This window comes from Arachis hypogaea, chromosome 20 (assembly GCF_003086295.3).
Source record: "Arachis hypogaea cultivar Tifrunner chromosome 20, arahy.Tifrunner.gnm2.J5K5, whole genome shotgun sequence".
In the NCBI taxonomy this organism is placed as follows: Eukaryota; Viridiplantae; Streptophyta; class Magnoliopsida; order Fabales; family Fabaceae; genus Arachis; species Arachis hypogaea.
Window position 1 is genome coordinate 137,502,255 of NC_092055.1, and position 12,005 is coordinate 137,514,259.

Genomic DNA, 12,005 nt, shown 5'->3' on the forward strand with positions numbered 1-12,005 from the left:
TGCCAGTTTGGTGCCCCTTCTCGATGGCAACTTCAATCTCATTACCAGCTAAGTCATTAGTTAAAGAATTTTTGTACCTCTTAAAGAAGATAGACGGGATTTCATCAATATCATGAAATTAATATGGAAATTAAATCAAGAGAATTCAAATAAGGAGAGAAAAAAAAACAAATAATAAACTAAATGACACTATCTGAAGAGAAGCAATGATATAACGATAAATAACTAACCATGTTGGGGTTAATTTCCATGTAGAAGAAACGACCCTGATCATTAAACATGGAGGAAGACATTGCTATGGGGAAGTGGCAAATGATAGTAAGGTATAAGAAGGAATAGATTTCATGGATTATATATATACATACAACTATTCATTGTAGAGAACTCATTTCTCAAACCATGAAATGATTAATTATTTAGATATATTTGTTTGGGATCAGCTTTATAATAACTTGCGTATGGTAGTAACCAAATGGGGTAATTTGTAGGTTTGTCTAAGGAAAAAGTCAGAGAAATAAAGCATAAAAATGTCAGTAACATAATAATGAACTTAAGAAAAAAAATAATTATTGGTTAGAAGTTGTGTGTAACACCCTATCACACAGAGTCTTATGCTTATGTCATACAGTTGAGGTGGCAAGATATTACGACTTCTAATAGTAAAAATATATATACATATAATAATAGTTGAAAGAAATTTTAACTAGAAGCCTGTGAAGAAGAGATAAGCAAGGCGTTAAATAGAAAATCGCATTACTCGCGTAAGAGATAAATATAAGAGAAGAATTCCAAAGATACAAATAGCAAAGCTTCTGACTCGGCTCGCGAAACTAGAACCGGCCAAGCAAATATATACATACATACATACATATATATATATATATATATATATATATATATATATATATATATATATATATATATATATATATATATATATATAACCCAAAAGAGTAACCCCAAATATATAACAAAATACCTATTTTTCCAAGTCGACCTCTAGGAGGGACAAAAAACAAAATACAAAGGTGGAGAATCTATATACATATATACAAAGCATAAAACAAAATACAGTTATCACTGAATGAAGTCTTGCAAGAAAAGGATGGACGAAATTATCTAATTTTACTAAAAATGGACATCTTGTTTTAAATTGAATTATAAGAATAAAGTCATCTAACTTTACTCTTGAGAAACTTGCAAGAGCATATAAGTTAAGATTACGAATGCCGTTAAATTATAATAAACACATTATTATAGAATAATTGTAAACTAAAGTTGTGAACAGATTTATAGAATAATAGAAATGTCCAAGAATAAGTTCATAAGTATCCATACTTAATTGATCCAAAAAATAATGAATTTGTAGAATAATAGAAATGTCTAAAAATTATATTATTAAATAGGTTTCAAAATTATACATACATAAATAACATTATGAAAAATTGTTGTATTCTCAATTAATACCCTTTAGCTTGATTTGATTTTATCTTTGAAAGATGAACAAAAAATGGCTTGGGCAAGTATAATACCATGGTTGTTAAAGTTTAACTTCGAAATCTGTTAATAGTCTAAGATAATAACATATACAATGAAAATGACAAGTGTAACACCTACCACACTAAGCTCTACGTTTAAGTCATAAAACGAAGGTGGTGTGGTATTACGACTTCTAAAATAAAATGAGTACATATATTAGCAGAAGAATTATAATATGCTAGGAGTCTTGAAGAATAGGGGAAATAAAAATCGCGAAATAAAAGCGCAACGCTCAAGAAACGAGTTAACTTGCGTACTAAGAAAACCATAACTATTAAACATAAGATAGCAAAAGTAGGAATAGAGTACCAAAGATACAAAATAACAAGCTCCTAACTCAGCCTGCGAAGTCAAGACTGGCCGGAGAATATTTACACATATATACATACATATTCAAAACCCAAAAGTACATATACACAATCCTGCCTCTCCATAAACCTCTAAGAGGTTCAAAAGAACAAGTTATGTGGAGAGAAAGCTAAATACATATATATACATCACTGTTCAACAAAACTACCCAGTAACCCCTCCGCTTTAAGAGTCCAGACGCCCAACGATATGGCTCCCGACCTGCATCTGAAAAACAACAACATAGTATGGAATGAGAACCGGAGGTTCTCAGTATGGTAAAGGTGCCATACATATAAGATATAAGGTCCTGGGAATGCCAAAGGCAACCCTAGAACGCCAACACTCAGATTATAGAGCTTAAAGTATTAAACAGGAGCCATAAAAGGTGGTTTTCTAAGAGTATTTAAACCTAACTTAACTTAACATTAAATCTAAGTCTCATACTGACATTCCTCCACATCTCCAACTCCATCATGCATTTTCACAGACAGATAGACAGATAAAGGCAAGCACAAGGAGGTTACAAATACTGCAGGTAACAAATACACATTTAACATGGCAAGTACATATAGGCACACCCAATTAAAGCACAAGCAAGTAATTCAAGTATTATGCATATGATGCATGCCTGTCCTATGGCTGATGAGGCTCATCTGTCGGTTATCCAGCCAACCCGACAAGTCTGAATTGTACTTATACTGTCTTCCAACGAGCATCCTCAAGAGTCTATGCATAGCTTTATCTCAAATAATCAATATTGCTCAACGGGGGTAACATTTCTGGGAATTTATATAGTGCCCGATCACACTTACGTTGTAGGGTCAATAGAGTATCGAGTTTTCAACCTGGTACACGTGGTGGCAAGCCACGACACTTTATCTAGGGAATCTCGTATCTCAGATCATTAAATCATTCAAGCTAAATTTCATACATAATCTTTCATCAGAACATCCAGTCAAGTATCATATATGACTTATCCATAACATCTCATAATCAATTCATCTTTTTTCAACTTTACTTCACCTTCAAGTTATCCTACTTCCTAGCTTCCTCTGATTATCAAGTTTAACACTATTATTTATGACCAATGGAATGAAAATAGAGGTTTTGTAATTTGAAATAGGTTTTAAAAACCTTAAAAATTATGTTTGCTGGAACAGGTTCCACGCGTACGCGTGGCTCACGCGTACGCGTGGAATTGCAAAAACGCAGCTCGCGCGCGTCCCTTGTCATGCATACGCGTAGGTGAAATCTTTATGTCACGCGTACGTGTGGACATGATTGTTCACCCCTTACGCGCACACATGGACTCGTCACTTACGCATCGCTGAAAATCCACTCCACGCGTACGCGTGGGCATACTTTCTTTAAAAAAATAAAGCTGATGCAGAAGCTAGCTTGTAGTAGCAGGAAAGATCAAAATTGCCAAAACAGAACATATTGCAGGCATAACTTTCAAACTCTATAACTTCTTCAATTTACAATATTTTTCACCTGTTCTTCGAGTGACATAAATATGCCGAACCCAATTTTCATTTTAAAACAAGTTGGGAACGAATTAGGGTCCGAAAGCTAAGTTATACCTTGCCGAAGTTCGGCCAAAAACCAACTTTTTAGAAAACTTGCAAAACCTCTTTTCTCATTTCAACAATTTTCATACTGTCAATACATTCATCTGCACATATTAATATCAACAAGTCCTATTTCCTCAACACCATATCCACCATAAACATCATACTTACATCCACAATTATCACAAGAAGCCAAAACCACCAACAATAATTGCTTACATATACAAGCCAAGTCTCACAATCAAACCATAATTTATGAATTACACATTCGTGTCCTCAACTCATTGATTAACATTTCATTAACTCTTCAACTAATCAATACCACATCAATCCATATTTAATAACAAAACACTAAACCACAACATTCACATACATTCCAACTTATCCTATGGTCATCTAGCCTAAGTTTTCACATAACCTTACATATTAAATGCAAGAAACCTAAACCATACCTTGGCCGATTTCCACGTAACGATCAAGGAAATTTTAATTAAAGCAAACACAGCCCTTCCAGAATTCATTAAACACAAAGCTCAGCTTCCTCTAAATTCCAATTTTCACAATTCCAAGCTCCAATTATTTATTCACAACCTAATACACATTTATAACACATATATACCCAATTTAGTACTCAAAGCTCAAATTCAATGAAATTAAAATAGAATTATCGTATCATCACCTTACCCAACTTCACATAAGCAAGAGCGAACGTTTCCCTCAAGTTAATTGGATCCTAAAACATCAGAAATCAAAGAAATTCAACATCTCTTCCAATTATTTGAAAATTGGGAGAAAAGAGTGGCTGAAAGTGATTAATGGCTTACCAAAGAAATTGTTCTGGTAGAAACGTAGAGCTTGACGCGGTAGACGCGTGGCCGCAAACGGTGCGGCAATCAGAGCTCGGACGGAGAAGTTACGGGAATCGAAAACCACCGTAAGGGTTTCGGGAGCTTTTCTCGTTTCTCCTCTCCCTGGAAGCTGAAAGCTTCATTGTCGTTGAAATGGGGAGAAGACAAAGCTTGAGTTCACTTAAAAGGGCTGGTCCGGTTAGACCGACAGCCCGGTTCAGGTCTAGTTCAACTGGTTCGATCTGTTCGGTCCAATTTTGGACCGTTTTCTTCGAAATTAGTGTCAAAATTCTCGTTTCGATGAGCTCTATCCTAATTTGATATAATTTTCATATTTCTAATCCTCCTTATTAAAAACTAATTTACTGACTAATTATCTACTAATTAATCGGGGTTTACAACAAGCCTTTACTTATGATTAAGGTCATCTAACAATGCATATATGAATTAATTAATTTACACATATAAATTATATGTATTATTTCATTTGGGGTGCATTTTTCCTTTATTAATTTACACAATTGAAACAAATTTTTCAATTAATAAAACTAAAAAATTAAAAAGCTAGGAAAATTAAAAATTTTTACAACTCGTGTAAGAATTGGTTTAACAATTAATAGATTAATAGAGTACCGCTAAAACAAATGAAATATGACACGTTATTTGATCAATGTAAAAATATTAAAAATTCCTTGGGTAGGAAGAGCGATACAAACTATTAGCTATAATATAGATTAAAAAATAGAATGTATAGGAAATAAGTTAACGTTTTAGGGATAAACTAATAATTGCGGCTTATAGCTTCTATATTTCTCGAGATAGAATGTTTATTCAATCAAACAAAGATGTTTTATAAGCAAAACATTTCAGTATTATTATCATTTATGATACTTTTACATTGGTATAGGTATAAATATTTCAAGCACAAATCCTCTTACTAATCAGTCTCTTTTAACTATGGAATAAAGGTCAAAACCTCAAATAGTTATCAGCAAAGAAGAAATTGTAGCCACATCTATTTGCCTTTGGCCGAGATGGATCATGTAATGCCAATTTAGATTTGGTGTGAACCATCGACACAAAGTATTAGATCTCTAGGACAAACTGATTGGAATATCGTACAGAATACCTTTTACTTATTCAGAATAATATAGCCTCCAGATAGGTCTGGTCTTGTACTGGCTACATATAAGAATGATAATTATTATCAACTATCCTAGATTTAAATTATATTGCCTCAGGAATAAGACATAATAAACTATACAGTGGACACTATTGTCATTCCAAGAAGCATGAGGAAAAGATAAGTATTAGTCATATTACATATATCAAATTCACTAAATAAATATGCTAATATTCACAGATGGGGAAATTTTTAGTATTTAAGTAAAAGGTTAACATGAACACTCATAGTATAAAAGAACAATTAATTAACATCGCATATGCAATGGCATATAACAAACACATTTCTGGAGAAATCGTTTCATCTGAAACATCAAAAATAAATTCCTAGCCTTAACTAAATTGATAGACTGTTACAGCAGATAAAGGTGAATTAATCGCAAATAATCGTTTTTTCATTTTCTGATTATAATTCAAGATATCAGTTAATTAAAGAGGATTATGTAAGTTCAACAGAACAATAATCACGTTGGAAAAGTGAAAATAAGAGACATTCAGAAAGAAGAAAAATAGGATTTGAGAAGTTTCAGCAAACAAATTGAGGAGAAAGAGGGGGAGTGGAGTTTACTCGTGAGCCTTGTATACTCATCTTCCTTGTCAATGATTTGCTGAGAAGAGGAAGAAGAAGCATGGCCCTGACCCCTGAGGAGCAGCCCTAAATCAATTGCCACCCGTGCAAACCCTTTGAATCAAACACTGAACTGTACTCCTCGCAGACATAGAAAATTGAACAATAAATGAATGAGCGATGGTACAATGTACATCACTCATTCTAATAACTTTTGACAACTTACTTTTTGGTCCTAATCTTAGGTTGCTACATTTTTCTTTTAAGAAATACTTAAGTGCCTTATGTTACGATATCATGTTAATTTATAATCTTTTTACTATTGAATGTGGTATATAATGCCAAATAAATACATTTATTACTTTTTTTAACACATTTCTATCAAATTATTGCCGATGCAGGGGTTATCAAAATAAAAGAAAATCTTTTGTAATTTTCTCTTAAGTTGCAAAAAGCAAGGGTTATCAAGCATTGGTTGATCCAAGAAACATGCACGCTTAAAATAAAGACACGGATGGCTAAACTTAATGACGTTCATAGCAGCAATTTCTAAATTCAAGTGGCATATCTACCTATTCTTTTTGTTTTGAAGGGACGGAAATTCATAGTCTCTTTTGGAGTGGTGTTCGTGTACGCCACTGAGAACTTTATTTAGCAATTTGCTCTCTTCCGCCGCTTCGTCCTCCGTATCCATCACCACAGCATCGATGATGACCATGACATCCGTTGCACTGGCTGCGACCACCACTAACACCATACCATCGTCCACCACTAAAATAGCAACCACCGCATCTACTGCCATAAACCAACCACTACGGCTTGCGTTGCCTCAACAGCGACGAATCCCCTGAAACTTGGAGCCATCAGGTATAGCGTCAAATCCTCCACATCCGCTTTCTCATGAGCTCTATAATCTCCACCTCCAACTTAGATTAGGAACAATAAGAAGAATAAGAAGAGGAACTGAAGTGAACGGAGAAGACAAAGTGAAAAAGAGGAGGAACTAAAGATGAAAAAGAAGAAGAAGAAAAACCAAAGAAGAGGAGGAAGAGAGAAAAGTGGAAATAGAGAATATATATTTTTTAATATTGGGTCAAAGGTGGTGTTACCCACCAAAATGACCTAGCAGACGTGATTAACGACGTTATGGGAGCCGTCAGTTCCCGTGATGAAAACGTCGACGCCGTTATGAAGGAAAACGTCAGTAACGTATTGAACAAAACGTCACCAACGTTTTGCTCTGCATGGGCGACACTTGGCAACTGTCTCTCTCTTCCCACACATTAACCCAAAAGCCAACCCCCTTCTTCCTTCATTCTTTCTTCTTCAGTCGAGTCTCTATCCCCATTCCCATTCTGTTTGAAGAACAAAGCTCTAAAAGTTTAATTTTTCTTACCTCACAACAAAAAAAAAGCAGCCAGTGATACATAGAAAAAGTTAGTATTTTATACGTTTTTATTAGTAATTAGTTAGGATTAATCCTATTTTTTTGAACTGAATGTTCTAGAAACAAACAGTATATACTTTTTTTTAAAATAATTTTTTGTTAAGTAGATAAATAAATTAATTATTAGTTGATTAGTGGTTAAAAAATATATTTTTTTTGTTGTAGTTATAATAGTAGTATTAACTGTTAGTGTTGATAAATTGTCATTAGTGTATGGTATTAATTGGATATTAGTATAATTTTTTTTAATTTTACGTTTAGTTTAATTAATTTTTTTAAGAAACAAAAAATTTATTAATTTTAGTTTCATTTGATATAAGTTTTTTTTTTTTAAAAACAACCTGTTTTAGCAATTTTAGTTTTTTTTAAATAGACCTTTTTAATAATTTTAGTTATATTTTAAATACTTTATTAAAAAAACATAATTATTTAGTAATTTTAGTTTTGTTTAAAATAATTGATTTTAAAATAGAATTATTTATTTAATTAGAAAATAATTTTTTAGCCTTGATTATTATTTAATGAGTATGGGTTATTTTTAGAATTTTTTTTATATAAAATGTTAGATGTTTCAGTTTTTATTAGTTTAAATTTCTGGTTAATTTATATGTGTAATGCGTTTAGTTTTTAATAATAAAATTGAATTATTATTAATTATTAATATATATACCGTTAGGTTTTTTATTTTAATTATTTATTGAAAAACAAAATTATTTTTATTAAATTTTACCTATGTTTATTAATTTTAGGCTTTTTTATAATATATATTTTAAAATAATGAAAACAGATTTAGATCAGATAATTATTAATACTTAGGATATGTGTTTAGTAAATAGATTAAGAGTTATTATTATTATTAATGTTTTTAGTAAAAAAAAAGGAAAATATATAAGCAACGGTCTTATATTTTTTTACTGTAGAGTTAAAGACAAAGATGGAATAACGTGACATCACACATGCTGACGAGCATATATCAGAATATCTTCAACATCCTATATATGTAAGTAATTTTTGTGTTTACTGTTGTGCTTAATAATTAATAATTCAATTAGTAATTATAAATTATTTGAATTTTTAGTAATTATTAATTATATTTGTTACTAAACCGAGTATTAATTTAGTAATAGTAATTATTGACTAGTTTTGGTTATTGACTGTTAGTTATTACTTTTGTTTTTAGGGTTTAAGAAATTTGCACACGAGATACTTACACCAAATAGACTCATATCATGCTAGGGTGGAAGAACAACTAAGAGAGAGCGGCTTCTATCATACATCTCAGATTGGGAGGATCTGGTCTCACGGTCCAACTATAGACACACTGGTTGAAAGGTGGCGGCCAAAGACGCACACGTTTCATCTTCCACATGGCGAGTGCATAATTACTTTGGAGGACATCGCCATGATTTTCGGACTCCGAACTCACTGCTTGCCAGTTACTGGATCAACTAACCACAGCACAAGTGGGTTAGAGAATGAGTGCATGACCCAATTTGGTAGTGCTCCTGGCCCAAACGACCACAGCGGATGTGGAATCAAGCTTGCATGGTTTCGCACCCTAAAGCGGCGCTAAAATTTGACTGACCCAGTAAGTAGGGAAATTTATGTAAAATGTCACATAATGTGTCTATTTGGAACGACATTATTTAGTGACAAGTCTAGAATCACTGTGCACTGGAAGTATTTGCCGTTGCTTCGTGAGTTTACTTAGATTCATAAGTTTAGTTGGGGTTCAGCTTGCCTTGCACAAATGTATCGATCCTTATATCGGGCATCTAGGTATGATTGCAAGGACATGGATGGTCCTCTGCCGTTGCTCCTTGTATGGGCATGGATAAGAATGCCGTCAATAGCACCACTGCCGATGGTTACTAGCTTTCCACTCGTTCGCATGTATAATTTAGATAAGATGTGGATTTAGTATTTTTGTTGTAGTAACTGATATTACGAATAAGTTGATTTAATTTGATGACATTGTGGTTGATGGTTGAAATGATTTATGAATTGAGAAAACCCTTAAGGGTGGTTAAGTCCACTTTTAGGGGAGGTTATGTCCGAATTTTTATAAAAATACGAGTTGTTGTAATATGTCAGGTTGAATGATTATCAATCAGCTATCGAGCAGCATAAAAATTGGACAACTGTGGACGTCAGGAGAAGGTTGGACAATCTTTCTCCGGATGGGGTTCGTGTTTCGTCATTTATACTTCTTTTCATACTAAATTAAATTAATGATTGCGCATTTATAACTTTGAGATTTGATATGTCTTTACAGTTTGTGTGGGACTCATACAGTCCCAACCAGATTGCGCTGCATGTTATTCCATTTGAGATCAATGACGGTGCAGATCTCTAGAGTGTGACTGTGCCTTTAATATGCTTTGAGGCTGTGGAGTGGCATCCCACTGATAGGGTCAGAAGACAGTTTGGCTTTTATCAAGACCTGCCAGTCGAACCTATGAAACTCGGCATGTCCCATAACATAGTGCTAACGGGTCCAAAAAACAAGAATTGGGGCGTGGAGCACGAAAAATGGATCTCACAATGGTTAAACAGTCCTGCATTCGTATTGACCGGTGCACATGTCGACCACTATCAACCATCTGACCAGTACATGGACTGGTATATTCATAATTTCGGTGATCACCTACGTCTCTCCAAGCATGCCAATGAAGACCAACAACCATAGAAAGAGCTATCACATCAACAAGAGCAACCACCTCAGCAACAACACCCACCTCAGCAAGAACAACAACCATATTCACAATCATATGCATACCCACCGTATCCATACCTACCACATCCACAAATTTCATACCCACCATATGCACAAGAATATCCACAACCTTTCACTCAGGCTATTAGGTAGCGTTTGTTTTTGAAGACAAGACACAAAAACGTAGACACGGGTATACATGTTCATTGTTTAGTTATTAAGACACAAAATTAAGAGAGACACGATTACACATGAATACCCATAAAATACATGTAATTTGTGTCTCTTCTAAAAGGCAAGACACAAATTTTTTACTTAAGACACAAATGAAATTATATTTTTATACCATTTTAGCCTCATTTTTCTCTTTTCTTCTCCATGCACTTTCCTCCTTCACGAATAAAGACTCTCTTCTCTCTTCTTCATCCTTGTTATTATTGACCTTCATCTTGGATATATATATTGACTAAGTACAAGTTACTGAATTAGAGTACATTTATTTTTATAATTTATAATTTTATTTTTACATTCATCTTTGCAACTCATAATTTTATTTCTCTTCTTTTTTCCCTCTGCTTTCTTTAATCTTCTTTACACAAACCTAATAATATATATCTATGTAAAATTTTGTTTTGTTGTTTGAATTTGTTCTAGATTATGAAAATAGAATTATAAATTAGTTTTGCTAGAAATATAAATCAGGTTGAAGGAAGAAGATGAAGGGATAGAGATGCAGTTAATGAATTTTTTTCATATATCAAGGGTAAAATAGACTTTTTAAAATAATGTGTACTCTGTCCATTATAATTGCCAAACACAATACTTTTTGACCGTGTCTTTGTGTATGTGTGCCTGTCTCAATATTTATGTCTTTGTGTCTGTGTCTCAGCCTTTGTGAGACATGAACCAAACGGAGCCTTATATCATATCCACCATACGCACATGAATATGCACAACCTTCCACTCAGCCTACCATACAGCCAGACACACAGCCCTCTATCATGCATGAGGAATACATTCCGACCCAGGCACTGCACTTTTTGTTGATACAAATACTAGGAACATCGACACAGGATGAGGATCAGTATAGGCACATTATTGATTAGGTTCAGGGTCCTGAGTCAACTCAGTGGGTAAATAATTTATTCTCTACCCAAGACCCTGTACAGGTGCCGGTGCCTCAAGTTGTTCCTGGTCGATTATCTTTGGATGTGAGGCGTCCACTGCGGTCCTATTTTGAGCGCTCTATGCAGAGAACCTCTGTTGATTCTGGTAGGAGTATCCATAGGGGGATTGGATGTTGCCAGACTCCAACACGGATTTTTAAGCCTGAGGAGGAGACTGACGATGCAGTTGATGAGACTTGTGCAGGTGAGCATGAGGTCGATCATCTTGGTTTACGTTATGATGCGGTTGATAAGGTTGGTACAGGTGATGACATGGCTGATGAAGCTGGTGCAGGTAATTTGATTGTTATGCATTGAATGGGATTGATTTTTAGGTTGATGAAACATTATTTAGTGATATGGTAATAGTATTGTGTTAAATTGTTTATGGCTGTTGATTTAGGATTGCTATTCACCCTATTGTTTCTTGATTAGGGTTGGTATTTGATGCGTGAGCATCTTTTCTATCTTTTCCTAGTGAATTTGCATTTGAATTATTAAGTTTAATCAAGATTTAATTACCTTTAGCCACTATGAATGCTACTTTGAGTTGTGTGCAATTATGTTTATTTCAAGTAGCATTCGGATGAATTTGACGGAGTTTTGTAGCAGAAAAG

General features: G+C 33.8%; 1 protein-coding gene across 1 annotated transcript; it reads left to right on the top strand.

Annotated features, from left to right (window-relative positions):
- Window positions 1–7,205: 7,205 nt before the first annotated feature.
- Window positions 7,206–9,862, top strand: LOC140183264 (serine/threonine-protein phosphatase 7 long form homolog). Its single transcript, XM_072231297.1, has 4 exons — window positions 7,206–7,259; window positions 8,687–9,054; window positions 9,601–9,691; window positions 9,782–9,862. Exons 1-4 carry the CDS (start codon window positions 7,206–7,208, stop codon window positions 9,860–9,862), a joined length of 594 nt encoding a protein of 197 aa, XP_072087398.1.
- Window positions 9,863–12,005: the final 2,143 nt, after the last annotated feature.

Bases quoted from the DNA above. Each gene is read 5' to 3' on its own strand.
- LOC140183264 (XM_072231297.1), top strand. From the start codon at position 7,206: ATGGGAGCCGTCAGTTCCCGTGATGAAAACGTCGACGCCGTTATGAAG. The intron at 7,260-8,686 runs GTCAGTAACGTA...TTTTGTTTTTAG, and splicing joins ACGCCGTTATGAAGGAAAAC to GGTTTAAGAAATTTGCACAC. The intron at 9,055-9,600 runs GTTTCGCACCCT...GTAATATGTCAG, and splicing joins TGTGGAATCAAGCTTGCATG to GTTGAATGATTATCAATCAG.